Here is a 15,699-nt window from a genome sequence, read left to right as displayed (position 1 = left end):
GGGTGGATCTTTGCTATAAAAGATCTGTTGCCATTATGTTGACACTCAGAATTAATTTAATTGATCTGAGAGTCAAAGGGCTACGGTGAAGCTCATATTACTAAAATATTAAGTTTAAAGTATAACTCTGACTTGTGTGTGGTTTGTAAACTCTCCTTTCACTTAGTAATACAGGAAATTACCACGACAAGCTCGGGGATTCGATCCAGCAACTTTTCGGTTACTAGTCCAAGCTCTACCTGCCGCCCCTGGAGTCCCATAGGCATATAGAATTAGGAGTCCCATAGGCCGGCGCACAATTGGCCCAGCGTCGGCCGGGTTTAGGCCATCATTGTAAATAAGAATTTGTTCTCAACTGACTTGCCTAGTTAAATAAAAGGTCACATTTAAAATATTTACATTTTCAAAGTGTGTACTGTGAAATGTGTAATGACTATGGGTGAATCTCAATTGTATTTCCTTGATTGCTCGCGCCCCCTCTCCTCGCCTCCTTCTCAAAGCACATTGGAGGAGAAGATCCGAGGGGAGGAATCTCAAGTCTTCTGCTCCAATGGACTTTGAGAAGGAGATGAGGAGAAAGGATGTGAGGAATCAAGGAAATACTGAGATTCACTCCATGTCCAAAGGAAGGGAAGAGTTTGACCTCTGACCTGTATGGTGGTAATGGCTGGGTCCTGAGATTTCAGGAAGTCTTTTCTCTCCTTCAGGCCTTTCCTCACCAGGTAGCCACGGCATCCGGCCTGCAGCTTGGCAATCAGGCTCTCATTGGCCAGCCACAGCTGCTCCCGGTTGTAGGTGGTGGTCACCCCGGAAACCACAGACTGATTGACAACACAGAGAGCCAGTCACACACAGGCCCACTTACATAATGACATAGTATCAACACAGCTTTAGGGATGGCAGTGGAAGGTGTGTCTGTTTTTAGCAAAAGAGATGGGAGTTAAGTGAGATAAAGGAAAATCTCAAATGGCAAATTCACCTAATCGTACAAATACCAAGAAGGTAGTCTGTATGGACCATGACAGTATTCACACTTGGGATACACGCACTTAACTACTATTTTTTTGGCAAGTCTACTATTGATATTATTGAATGATTTATATTAAGGTCTGAGTTGCACACAATGATCTCAACTATACATTCGCCTGCATGAGCATAAACAATGTAAGACTTGAGGTTGTCCACTTAGCTACGGAGGAGTTTAGTATTAGCATTTCCTTTAAAAACAATGGGAGTGGTAGGAGGAGCGCTGTTAGCATGCTCCACAAAGCTACATCACTACAACACCACAGTACTGCGGCCTGTTCAGCTGGGTGCAGCGTTATAGATCGTCCACATAGAAATGCATTTTGTAGAACAGAGGAGTCTCATGTAAGAGGGAATCATGCACATTCTATTCATTACAATTCTATCTGCAAGGTTCTGAATGTTTCAGCTCAATGAATACAGCCAGAGAGGAAGAGGCAAAGCCCTGTATGGTGTAGGGTGAAACTGCCCCTAGACACGGCCAGTCTTACATTTTCCCCACTAATGGTTGACGTTATGATTTGGGCAGGAGGAACTGATCCTAGCTCTGTACACAGGGGAAACTTCACCCAGGGCTCCCAGTATCCATCTTAGCCTACCTGGATGTCCTCCTTGTTGAGCTGGGTGTTGTTCTGGAGGAAGTGTGCAGGTTCAGTCCAGGAGCCCTCTCCTGTCTTCAGGTTGTAGTAGTAGTTGTGTCCTCCCTTCACCCAGTGCTTCATCCAGTCACTGCCGTTGTCACCTGGAGCATGAACACACAGCGTTATGGACATATTTCTCAGCAAGTTATTTACAGACTGTACATCGTGATATATCTAGCTCCATCCATCTGTCAGTCAGGGAACCATGTATACCTTGTCTGTTGTACTAAAGCAAGTGATCAAGCTCCTTTATATATCTGCAGTTCCTGGGTAAGAAACATCTTTTGACTATGAACATTAACTTGCTCTGGCTGATGCCATTTAGTCACATCTACTAATGGAACCTACATGTTCCTGTACTAACTCATTGTAGAACAAACTAATTGCAGGTAATGAACACAAAACAATTAAAGTAATGAAAGAACTGGCACCAGTGTGTGACTGTGGCCCAATGGCACCCAATATAGGGCATATACAGTATACCCCCCTCCATAGGGGTCTGGTCAACAGTGCACTATGTAGGGAAAAGGGTGCCATTTGGGATGCAACCATGACCATCCTCCTCACCATCCTGGGTCTTGTCCTGTTTGATCTTGGCCAGGTCGTCCTGGTAGTTCTGGACACACTCAGGGGTGACTCCGTAGAGGCCGGCCCCAGGGGAGCGCAGCGCAGCCAGGGTCTTAGGCGCCTCGCCACTGTCCACCGCTCTGTTGATGGCCTGGATGGCCTGGGAGACTGACGAGGAAACAGGGAGACATTCTTTTTTTACTTGGTTTTTCACTATTTCATCATGCTCTACTTACAGGAAATAGCTTGGAACCAAACCTGTGATCAAATAGTATGTGTTCTTTCAAATACCTTCGCTGTGTTTAATTGAGATTGCCTGACACGATGGAACCAATCAAATGTATTTGAAATAAATCTGATACTATGTGAACCCAGGTCTGCTTGAAACCCTGAGGAAAAGGTGCTTGTGGGACAGCTAGGGTGTGTACTATTCTTACACTGCAAGGCCTCCTGGGTATCCTTATTGGACATCAGTACGGCGTTCTGGATCTCATCCAACCAGAGCACAGCAGAGGGGTCCTCGGTCTCCTGGAAGAACACACAGTGAGGCGGTCAGTCTAACTCCAAAACAGCACACACCCACCCACCGGGTCTGCAGCATATTTACTGCCATTCTACTGAATTACCACTGGAGGGCGATCTCCTCCTGCTGAATGAGAGGACTTGGGTCTAAATGGCATCCAACCACAATGGCATGAGACCACATGAAAGGGAACTCTATAGACTAGTACAAGGTGTCACCCCCACACAACAGAACTGCAAATGAAAATCAGAGACATTGGTCATTCCACTTATTTCAACAGAAATCCAATCTCAGGAGATGGAGAACAGAAGTCAATAATGGCTGATGTTATAAACCAAACATCTGATAGCAGTAAACACCTGCTTAGTGCAAAGGTCTACAGCAGGCAGTGAGAAACTACATCTTTAGTCTGAAATCTAAGTTGCAGAAGTATGAAATACCCTCTCATATCAGTCCACATTCCTGCAACAGCATTCCCTCCCCGTGTACACTCTTGACCATCATGACAAGTCAATTGGATGAGCATATTAGCTAACTGAAACCATGACAGTTCGAAACACTTTGTCAAGTCTCTGTGTTTTAAGTACGCAGTAGCACAGACAGCTAACTCTCTCTCTCTGCTAGCTGGTTTCCGGAGGGAGCGGGGCTAGCTGCTAATAGGCCAACAGGACAGGCCCTCTTTGTGACTCCCCCACCTACCTGCCCCTCCCCCACCCCCACCTATCTGCCCCTCCCTCCTCCTGCAGTGTTTCACGGGAGGGGGGCTGGGGGAGACCGATACCAAAACTCAAGGTAGGTGTGGTTCCTTGTGCAAGCCAGGTAGGCAGGTAGTGGCTGCGCTACCAACATTCAGGGTGAAGTTTCCCCTAGATGCTGATACAGGGTCAGTTTTGTATTTCCCCCACAAATGGTGAAGGTTAGGATTGGGGTGGGGAAGCAGATCCTAGAGCTCTACCTAAGGGAAACACTGGCTCGCAATCCGTCAGTGGCAGGATAGCTTTATTGACAGTAATTAAGGGGTTAGTGCTAATTCATATTGGTTTGGAAATCAGCCTTGCAGCTGGGGGCAGGTAAGCGATACAGAAAGGGTGTGGTGCCAGAGAGGGGATGGGAGTAGAAGGACGCATCTTATTAACTAGGACTCCTGACAAACACACAACTGCTGGGTTGTGTTCATTAGGCACCCAACAGAAGAAAACAGACTAAAACAGGGAGGGACTGAAACGCTCAATTTGTTACAATAGGTTTTTAAAATGTTTTTCACTGTGTGTGCCCTTATGAACAGACCCCTGATCAGAATAGAGGAAGTGAAAGCCGATAGGGTGGTGTTCTTAGCCAGTGAACCCTCCCTTCATTGCCTCAGTAATGCAGTCTAGTCCCTACATGTCCTTATATAAAGTCTTCCTACAGAAGTCCTCTATTCCAGGATGTTGACTGGTATCAGAGGAGTCAGTGGTCACAACACAGCTTGTGAACATATACATCACATAAAAACATCACAACACAGCTTGTAAACATATACATCACATAAAAACATCACAACACAGCTTGTAAACATATACATCACATAAAAACATCACAACACAGCAGTGCACATGCACCCCACGGACACACACAGTGAGCATGAGTCACACACACACAGTGAGCATGAGTCACACACACACAGTGAGCATGAGTCACATGCACACACACACAGAGCCGTACATGCTTTAATGATGATGTGAGCGATGAAGCTGGACTCGTACAGAGCTCCAGACTTGTCCCCCCACCGTGTTTACTTTGGCCGTCAAGCTGAACCCTCAGACCACAAGACTGGCACAGAAAAATATATCACAGGCTGTACATGGATGTCTGGCATCACATGAACAATCCCTGATGAAACATCAGCGTCTGAGAAAGAAATCTGGGCCGTGTTCAGAAGGCACGGCGTGGAGTGAAACAGGGACACACTATCTGAACTTGTCCAATAAGAAACTCATATTATTTTTCTGTTACAAACATTTTGCTGCGGCGTGCTCTAACGAACAGGGGCCTAGTCACACACTAGAAACCTAGATGTGTATACAAAACTATATCTCAAACCTATTGCTCTATGGTCCACCAAAAGGCTAAAGAATTAATTAGTGAATCATTGCACAAAAGTATAGATCTACAGTAGGTCTAGGATCTGAAATCAAATTCTATGTATTAACCTGGGGCCTGTTCAGGAGGGCGTGATGTTACAGAAAAGAATAGAACAGATACAGCCAGATATGATCTGAAAGTTCCACCATAATGAATATACCCCTGTGTTCATTCTCCTTCAACAGCTCCCATTCCTTCCCATCTGCTACTATCCCCATGTCCCATCAACCCCCTCCACCTGCAGCTGTGGAGCACATGAGCAGCATCAGGCCTTTGAAATCCAGCCGGAACCTCTTGTTTCTAACAACTTCCTGTGTCTGTGCCGCGTGTCTGACTGAGTCATCCAAATCTGAACGCACCGTAGTAGAGTCACTCCTAGAGCAGGACTTTCAGCCATGGATTTGATCCTTTGGAGACAATGAAGATAATTGACCCCTACGGAGTATACCAAACATTAGGAACATCTTCCTAATATTGAGTTGCACCCCCCTCCTTTTGCCCTCAGAACAGCCTTAATTCACAGAGGCAGGGACTCAAGTGTTCCATGGGGATGCTGGCCCATGTTGACTCCAGTGCTTCTCACATTTGTGTGAAGTTGCCTGGATGTCCATTAGGTGTCGGACTCTTGTTGATACACATAGGAAACTGTTGAGTGAAAACCCACCAGCGTTGCAGTTCTTGACACAAACCGGTGCACCTGGCACCAACTACCATACCCTGTTCAAAAGGGACTTAAATATTTTGTCTCGCCCAATCACCCTCTGAATGGCACAGATAAACAATTAATGTCTGAATTGTCTCAAGGCTCAAAAATCCTTCTTTATCCCGTCTCCTCCCCTTCATCTACACTGATTAAAGTGGATTTAACAGGTGTCATCAGTAAGGGATCGTATCTTTCACCTGGATTCACCTGGTCAGTCTGTCATGGAAAGAGCAGGTGTTCGTAATGTTTTGTACACTCAGTGTATGTCTGTCGGTCTTGTCCAAAACCAACGCACCACAAAGGAGAATGCTCCCCTCAGCTATCAGACCCATGGAGGGGCCACGAGAGCCCCAGAGGGCCCAGGTGAAACCAACTAAATGGGTCTACTATGAAAAGTCCCCTTCTGATGTAGTGCTCAGCTTCGTGCCCTTTTAAGGAAGCAGACAGAGTAGTCCTGGCTTGTTATTTCCTATGCCTGTGAAAAAGATCACCAGGGAAATGGCTTGCTTTCTTTACCGCCCCTACCACTCCCCTCCTCCCTCGCTCTCCTTCCTTCCTTCTTTCCCTAAAAGCGTGATTTGGAAAAAGGTCTTAGCAAACAAACGTCACATTGCCACGACGGGAACGCTTGAGATGTGACCGGCCCATTGTTGACAATTAAAACATTCTCCCGTACACTGGCTGTGAGAGTACAAGGGCGGAGGCCAACTTCTATAGGCCAACTTCTAACAGGAAAAACTGTGAGAAATACACACACTGTGGACACTTTCTATTTAATGCTTCTGGCCTTAAGTTTTAGCAATGATGAGTCATTCTGGTTAAAAACTTGGGCAAGCCAGCTTCTGTGGAAAGTGCAGCTCACTGAGCTAAACTAAAGCTTTAGCCCAATAACTATATCAGAATGTCCTAATGTGTGACTTCTCTGTGTGGTTCTACATCTACAGTCTTCCCCACAGCAGTTCACATCGGCACTTTTGTCTGTGGTAAACCATGGCCCTTACCCTTTTGACCCCACCTGCATCTTCTACAGTCTTGTTTCTGTTTCACCAGCAAACACAACCAAATGTGGGACTAGAGTGGTGACATCATATGGGACCATTACATAGATGTGCACATACAAGAACAACGACACTCATCACCCCACCCAGGCAAGATAACACAGTTAAGTTAGTCAGAGGCCGTGTGTGTGTGTGTGTGTGTGTGTGTGTGTGTCAGGTCTAATGAGTTTATGGCTTGTATCTACACTAATCTACTTCCCAGTAACAAGACTGACAGTCTCGGTCAGCCCGTTTGGCTTTGAATTGGCCTATACAGTTTGACTGCTGTACATAAAGGCTATTTTAGTCAGTCCTTTTGTTGTTAAGTTGAAAGAAAGGAGAAAGAAAGAGGGAGCGAGATGAAAGAGAAAAAGGAGGGAAAGAGTTCACTTGCTTTGGCAATATTAATATGGTTCTCATGCCAATAAAGCCCTTGAATTCAATTCAAATGATAAAGAGGGAAAAGACCAAGGGAAGGAGTCAAAAAGAGAGAGAATGAAAATGAAAGAAAAGATGGGGGTGCGAGACAGACAGGAAGTGAGTGGGAGGGGTCAGCAGGACCAGCCGGGGGAGCAGAAAGCATGATCACACCATGACATCACTGAGGGGGTTTAGTGGGAGTCATGTGGGGATGATGGGGCTGAATCACATGGAGTCAGTCCACTGTCCCTCAGGACATCAGCCAAGAAAACACCACTCAAAAATAAGATTTATACACAGACTAACAATTATATTTACGCATGACTACAATAATATTCTGGTTGTTTAGAGATGTGTATATTAAAAGAAAGTTAAAGATAAATGTTTACTTATAGTACAGAGCCTGTAGTCCTTAAGGTAGCCCCATCCCACTTCTGACACCAATGTTGCCAATTTTTATACACCATACTTATTAAGCGTAGGTTGGAACAGAGATTAGGCACTATATTTGAAGGTCTGTCTTAGAGACACACTCAACAACCTATTGAAAAAACACCTGTGAACTAACTGTAGATGAGCTATATTTGCATACAGTGCCTCGGGTGTTTGTATAATGCCGACGTAGCATTGTGCACTCCAACACACCCCTGCCGACCTCGGGACCTATCCATCACCAAGCAAACAGACGTTTTGACGAGAAACTGCTGCTCTACTCAACTGTAAACAAGTGTCAGTTAAATATCTACAGTACCAAATGATCTGCTTCTACTTCGCATATTACATGTAAATAGTTGGGTCAAGTGTGTTTTTGCATCACTTTTTCAATTTTCTGTAATTTTAGGTCAAAAAAGCCTATCAGATGAAAACATCTGCAGGGCTAGCTCTATGCTAGTGTGATTCAAGGGCATCCAACACCGATGCTCAAACTCCCATCAGTCAGTAATGCTCTGAAACCAGACAGACTCCCATCAGTCAGTAATGCTCTGAAACCAGACAGACTCCCATCAGTCAGTAATGCTCTGAAATCAGACAGACTCCCATCAGTCAGTAATGCTCTGGAACCAGACAGACTCCCATCAGTCAGTAATGCTCTGGAACCAGAGACTCCCATCAGTCAGTAATGCTCTGAAACCAGACAGACTCCCATCAGTCAGTAATGCTCTGGAACCAGAGACTCCCATCAGTCAGTAATGCTCTGAAACCAGACAGACTCCCATCAGTCAGTAATGCTCTGAAACCAGAGACAAGCACAGAAGGAGAAAGTGGAGGAGTCTAACACCTCCACCCAGGTGACTGGTCCAGTTCATTACAATGAGGTGAGAAAGACACAGTCCCAGTCAAGCAGAAAGGAGAGGGTGTGTAATATGTGTTTGAGCGCTACGTAAAGTGTGTTTAAGGTGTGACATGAGTCAAGCAGCTCAGTGCCAAAACCCACCCAGTCAAGCAGCTCTGTGCCAAAACACACCCATTGTGTGTGTGTGTGTACACACATCAATTGGTCCTTACATGTGCCTTCTCCCTGCGGGCCTCAAGCAGTTTGTCGTAGTAGTGCTGGGCGACAGATGGGTCTACGTCTGTTAGCTTGGCTGCAGAGTGCAGGAGGGCTTCTAGGGTGTTCTGTGGGTCTCCCCCATCCAGAGCTTCGTTGATCTGACCGATGGCCACAATACCTACACACACACACACACACCAAAGGGTTGATTAAGATAACACATCTTTATTGTTAGCAAAGGACAAATCCTTTGAAGCATTTATAAACATTTATGAGCACAAGGGCATATAATACATCACAAGTCACAAACATAAGGATTAGCCTGAGACATAGATATGGGAAGGTAGAAGAGACAATCTGGTATGTTAGACACTTTAAAACCCATATGTTAGCATTGTCCATCTATTAGTGGAAGAGATCTATTTTTGAAAAAGTAATGCTATCTTTTTAAAGATCTTATGACACCACTGTTTCTATGACATCACCGTTATGTTCTCTTTTTCAACTCAGAATTCAGACTGATGAGGAATGTCCATAGAGTTGCATAGAGGGTGCCCTTGGCCCAAAGCCTGTTTAGCATGGGCATCACCGTTGAGTGCTTTCACAGCACTGCCAATGTCACACTAGAGGACATTATAAAGATAGAGAAGTACATTAGAGCTCATCTCCTATGGGAATGTCTCAGACTTTCAAACATGTTGAGGAATACTGAGGTCAAGTGATCTTGAAAAGCCAAATAAATGAGGTGGAGGGACTCATTATCAGTGGTCTCCTCTTTTAGACCTATTTTATGGTTACAAGTCTTGGAAGTAGAGTTCTGCTGTGTGTGTGTGTGTGGGTGTACATGCATTCTGGCAAGTATGTGCATGTGTGTTCCTGCATGTGTGCACACGTGTGTTTGTGTACATGTTTGTACGTGTGCATGCAAGTGTGTGGTCCACTCACGTTCGTGCTCCTCCTGTATGGTCAAGTTGACCTGGTCAACACAGGCCTGGATGTCGTTCCAGGTCAGATAGTCACTGCCTTCCTCCCTGGCCACTGCCTTCAGCCGCATCAATTCATCCATATACCTGAGACACCAACACCAGGGTTAATGAGTGCCGATCCTAAATTAATGAGAATTATTGTTACCATCTCATTTCTTCTAATTCTAATTAACCTCATAGTTACAGACTAACCAGTCAACTGAACAGACAATATCAAACCTCAGTTACAGACTAACCAGTCAAATGAACAGACAACATTAAACCTCATAGTTACAGACTAACCAGTCAACTGAACAGACATCAAACCGGGACATTTATTGAGTGCCAGAAAATGAATTACTGAATTACAAGATCTGGTTAGACGGGTAGAAAACACATTAATACATAATTTATAGTTTCATATCTCTGAGGTTACTGTAGATGGTGCCCGTCTATCCACATCTGGGATCGAGGCCTGAAGATGTCTTCAAAGGCATACAGCAGGATCTACACAACTAGTGACAGACAAGTGTCTGTCACGGTCTGTCTTTGTGCGTACCTCTGTGCGTATTCGTCCTCTACGTTACTGAGTCCAGTAACGGCGCTGGCCAGTTGTCTCCACATGGAATTCCGGTCGCCCACGTCCAACGCCCTATTTATCAACACCACCGACGACAACATCTCCACGGCAACCAGCAGCTCCGGATGGGACAGAGAACCCTTGGGGAACACAACCAGAACGTTTAACTAATCCATACCTCTGATACATTTATCAATATATTGTACTTAAGTCATCAATATAGTTGCATCAATATAATATAGTCATCAACATCAATATAGTTGCATCAATATAATGCACAACCATGTTGAACCCTGTGGATCACTGACAGTTTAGCTAACTAATATGTCTTTCTGAAAATATATTTCAAGATGTATTGTCAATAAGTACAATCATCAATACAGTTGTAATGCCTGACAATGTCCAACTGTCTCACATCGATTGAGACAGTGTGTGTGCATTAGTGTGTGTGCGCGTACATCTGGACTCTGCTGCTGCAGGCTGGTCAGCTCTCTCTGATAGAGGTCGGCAGCGCTGGGGTAGACCTCGGGCAGCTGGGCATCAGGGTTCATCAGCTCTGCTGCCGTGTTCTCGGGCACACCCGCTCTGACGGCCGCGTTTATCCTCTCCACCGCCTGCAACACTATATACACAGAGAGACAGGGTGAGGGACATGATTAAATACACAACACAGAGACAGGGTGAGGGACATGATTAAATACACTACACAGAGAGACAGGGTGAGGAACATGATTAAATACACAACACAGAGACAGGGTGAGGGACATGATTAAATACACTACACAGAGAGACAGGGTGAGGAACATGATTAAATACACTACACAGAGAGACAGGGTGAGGAACATGATTAAATACACTACACAGAGAGACAGGGTGAGGAACATGATTAAATACACAACACAGAGAGACAGGGTGAGGGACATGATTAAATACACTACACAGAGAGACAGGGTGAGGAACATGATTAAATACACAACACAGAGAGACAGGGTGAGGGACATGATTAAATACACTACACAGAGAGACAGGGTGAGGAACATGATTAAATACACAACACAGAGAGACAGGGTGAGGAACATGATTAAATACAACAGAGAGACAGGGTGAGGGACATGATTAAATACAACAGAGACAGGGTGAGGGACATGATTAAATACACAACACAGAGAGACAGGGTGAGGAACATGATTAAATACAACAGAGAGACAGGGTGAGGAACATGATTAAATACACAACACAGAGACAGGGTGAGGGAAAATGATTAAATACACAACACAGAGAGACAGGGTGAGGAACATGATTAAATACACTACACCGAGAGACAGGGTGAGGAACATGATTAAATACACAACACAGAGAGACAGGGTGAGGGACATGATTAAATACACTACACAGAGAGACAGGGTGAGGAACATGATTAAATACACAACACAGAGAGACAGGGTGAGGAACATGATTAAATACAACAGAGACAGGGTGAGGGACATGATTAAATACACAACACAGAGAGACAGGGTGAGGAACATGATTAAATACACTACACAGAGAGACAGGGTGAGGAACATGATTAAATACACTACACAGAGAGACAGGGTGAGGAACATGATTAAATACACAACACAGAGAGACAGGGTGAGGAACATGATTAAATACAACAGAGACAGGGTGAGGGACATGATTAAATACACAACACAGAGAGACAGGGTGAGGAACATGATTAAATACACAACACAGAGAGACAGGGTGAGGGACATGATTAAATACACTACACAGAGAGACAGGGTGAGGAACATGATTAAATACACAACACAGAGAGACAGGGTGAGGAACATGATTAAATACAACAGAGAGACAGGGTGAGGGACATGATTAAATACACAACACAGAGAGACAGGGTGAGGAACATGATTAAATACAACAGAGAGACAGGGTGAGGAACATGATTAAATACAACAGAGACAGGGTGAGGGACATGATTAAATACACAACACAGAGAGACAGGGTGAGGAACATGATTAAATACACAACACAGAGAGACAGGGTGAGGGACATGATTAAATACACTACACAGAGAGACAGGGTGAGGAACATGATTAAATACAACAGAGACAGGGTGAGGGACATGATTAAATACACTACACAGAGAGACAGGGTGAGGAACATGATTAAATACACTACACAGAGAGACAGGGTGAGGGACATGATTAAATACACAACACAGAGAGACAGGGTGAGGAACATGATTAAATACACTACACAGACAGGGTGAGGAACATGATTAAATACACTACACAGAGAGACAGGGTGAGGGACATGATTAAATACACTACACAGATAGACAGGGTGAGGAACATGATTAAATACACTACACAGAGAGACAGGGTGGGGAACATGATTAAATACACTACACAGAGAGACAGGGTGAGGAACATGATTAAATACAACAGAGAGACAGGGTGAGGAACATGATTAAATACACTACACAGAGAGACAGGGTGAGGGACATGATTAAATACACTACACAGATAGACAGGGTGAGGAACATGATTAAATACACTACACAGAGAGACAGGGTGAGGGACATGATTAAATACACTACACAGAGAGACAGGGTGAGGAACATGATTAAATACACTACACAGAGAGACAGGGTGAGGAACATGATTAAATACACTACACAGAGAGACAGGGTGAGGAACATGATTAAATACACTACACAGAGACAGGGTGAGGAACATGATTAAATACAACAGAGACAGGGTGAGGGACATGATTAAATACACTACACAGAGACAGGGTGAGGAACATGATTAAATACACAACACAGAGAGACAGGGTGAGGAACATGATTAAATACACTACACAGAGACAGGGTGAGGAACATGATTAAATACACAACACAGAGAGACAGGGTGAGGGACATGATTAAATACACAACACAGAGAGACAGGGTGAGGAACATGATTAAATACACTACACAGAGAGACAGGGTGAGGGACATGATTAAATACAACAGAGACAGGGTGAGGGACATGATTAAATACACAACACAGAGAGACAGGGTGAGGAACATGATTAAATACACTACACAGAGACAGGGTGAGGGACATGATTAAATACACTACACACAGAGACAGGGTGAGGAACATGATTAAATACAACAGAGACAGGACTAACACACTAGACACAGAGCGATACAGGGTGGCAAGTATTTTTTGAGCATGTTCTGTAGCAATACTAGTGGAAACAGATTGAATCAGTAAGTGGTTGTATATAGGGGAAGAGAGGTAGAGGGGAAGTGTAACTCAATCCTTGCGGCAGTTGTGAAGTGAAAAATAAGCTAAAACGTCAACAAGCAAAAATAAACCTTCTTTAAATACACAGCACAAAGAGAGAGACACAAAGGGTCAAACCCACAAACGGAACACAGAGTAGCCTGACTATCAGTAGGGTTAAAAAGCATGTGGAAAAGACACGTGATAAGCATACTGCAATCAGCACAGGAACATGAAACAGCCAGTGATGTGGGTAACTAAAGGGTAAACTGCAGTGTTCTGCTGCAGGCCATGTCCTCATGAGGATAACGTGAACACCAGTTGGTAATGAGTGAAGAGGTAACCCTAACCCTAAGGTAGGTTCCCCACCAGTGCAGTTAAAAGTGATTATCCTGTGTTGTGTGTGTACAGCACATTCTGGAAGTATTCAGACCTTTATTTTAACCACACTTACGTTACACATGTATTCTTAAAACGGATTACATTGGTTTTTTCACTCAATCTACACACAATACCCCATTATGACAAAGCAAAAACAGGTTTTTAGAATAAATGTTTTTTTAAATATCACATTTACATAAGTAATCAGACCCTCTACTCCTTTGTTGAAGCACCTTTGGCAGCGATTACAGACCCGAGTTCTTGGTTATGACGCTACAAGCGTGGCACACCTGTATTTGGGGAGTTTCTCCCATTCTTCTCTGCAGATCCTCTCAAGCTCTGTCAAGTTGGATGGGGATCGTCGCTGCACAGCTATTTTCAGGTCTCTCCAGAGATGTTCGATCGGGTTCAAGTCCGGGCTCTGGCTGGGCCACTCAAGGACATTGAGACTTTTCCTGAAGCCACTCCTGCGTTGTCTTGGCTGGGTGCTGAGGGTCATTGTCTTGTTGGAAGGTGAGCCTTCTCCCCAGTCAGGTCCTGAGCACTCTGGAGAAGAATTTCATCAAGGATCTCTGTACTTTGCTCCATTCATCTTTCCCTCGATCCTGACTAGTCTCCCAATTACTGCCGCTGAAAAACATCCCAACAGCTTGATGCTGCCATCACCATGCTTTACCGTAGGGATGGTGCAAAGTTTCCGCCAGACGTGATGCTTGGCATTTAGCCCAAAGAGTTCAATCTTGGTTTCATCAGACCCCAGAATTGTGTTTCTCATGGTCCAAGAGTCCTTTAGGTGCCTTTTGGCAGGCTCCAAGCAGGCTGTCATCTGCCTTTTACTGAGGAGTGGCTTCCGTCTGGCCACTCTACCATAAAGGCCTGATTGGTAAAGTGCTGCAGAGATAGGAGAACCTTCCAGATGGACTCCCATTTCCACAGAGGAACTCTGGAGCTCTGTCAGAGTGACCATCGGGTTCTTGGTCACCTCCCTGACCAAAGCCCTTCTCCCCTGATTGATCAGTTTGGCCAGGCAGCCAGCTCTAAGAAGAGTCTTGGTGGTTCCAAACTTCTTCCATTTAAGAATGATGGAGGCCACTGTGTTCTTGTGGACCTTCAAAATGTTGCAGAGTTGTTTTGGTACCCTTACCCAGATCCTGTGCTTTGACACAATCCTGTCTCAGAGCTCTACGGAAAATTCCTTCGACCTCATGGCTTGGTTTTTGCATTGACATGCACTGTCATCTGTGGGACCTTATGTAGACAGCTGTGTCCCTTTCCAAATCATGTCCCATCAATAAAATGTACCGCAGGTGGACTCCAATCAAGTTGTAGAAACATCAAGGATGATCAATGGAAACAGGATGCACCCGAGCTCAATTTCAAGTCTCATAGCAAAGGGTCTAAATACTTATGTAAATAAGGTATGTTTATTTTTAATACATTTACAAACATTTCTAAAAAAAACTGTTTTTACATTCTGTCATTATGGGGTATTGTGTGTAGATGGATTAAATTAAATAAAAATCATACATTTTAGAAAACGTCTGTCGTAACAAAATGTGGACAAAGTGAAGGGGTCTGAAGACACTTATTTATGAATATAAAAGTTCTAATAAATTAAAACCCTTGAATGAGTGGGTGGGTCCAAACTTTTGACTGGTACTGTATGTAAAAATATTTTTTTTTTATTTTCTTACACACAGTACCAGTCAAAAGTTGACACCTACTCATTCAAGGGTTTTTCTTTATTTGTACTAGTTTCTACAGTGCAGAATAACAGTGAAGACATCAAAACTATGAAATTACACATATGGAAGCATGTTGTAACCAAAAAGTGTTAAATCAAAACATATTTTATATTTCAGATTCTTCAAAGTAGCCCCCCTTTGCCTTGAAGACAGCTTTGCAGTCTTGGCATTCTCTCAACCAGCTTCATGAGGTAGTCAACTGGAATGCATTTCAATTAAC

The 15,699-nt window shown here is 44.1% G+C and overlaps 1 protein-coding gene across 1 annotated transcript in view; it reads right to left on the bottom strand.

Annotated features, from left to right (window-relative positions):
- The window catches only part of LOC110506160 (ras GTPase-activating-like protein IQGAP1), a 66,097-nt gene that overhangs the window by 15,431 nt on the left and 34,967 nt on the right, over positions 1-15,699 (bottom strand). The window contains exons 12-19 of the mRNA XM_090239074.1: positions 10,537-10,700; positions 10,058-10,218; positions 9,479-9,603; positions 8,548-8,711; positions 2,672-2,762; positions 2,235-2,402; positions 1,626-1,768; positions 651-821 (exon numbers count right to left, since the gene is read on the bottom strand). Coding sequence (XP_090095200.1) covers positions 651-821; positions 1,626-1,768; positions 2,235-2,402; positions 2,672-2,762; positions 8,548-8,711; positions 9,479-9,603; positions 10,058-10,218; positions 10,537-10,700 — 1,187 coding nt within the window. The remainder of the gene's footprint in view (positions 1-650; positions 822-1,625; positions 1,769-2,234; positions 2,403-2,671; positions 2,763-8,547; positions 8,712-9,478; positions 9,604-10,057; positions 10,219-10,536; positions 10,701-15,699) is intronic.

The sequence above is a fragment of the Oncorhynchus mykiss genome, chromosome 6 (genome assembly GCF_057628025.1).
Source record: "Oncorhynchus mykiss isolate SJ-2025 chromosome 6, ASM5762802v1, whole genome shotgun sequence".
NCBI lineage: Eukaryota > Metazoa > Chordata > Actinopteri > Salmoniformes > Salmonidae > Oncorhynchus > Oncorhynchus mykiss.
This window is presented reverse-complemented; position numbering and strand designations above follow the sequence as displayed.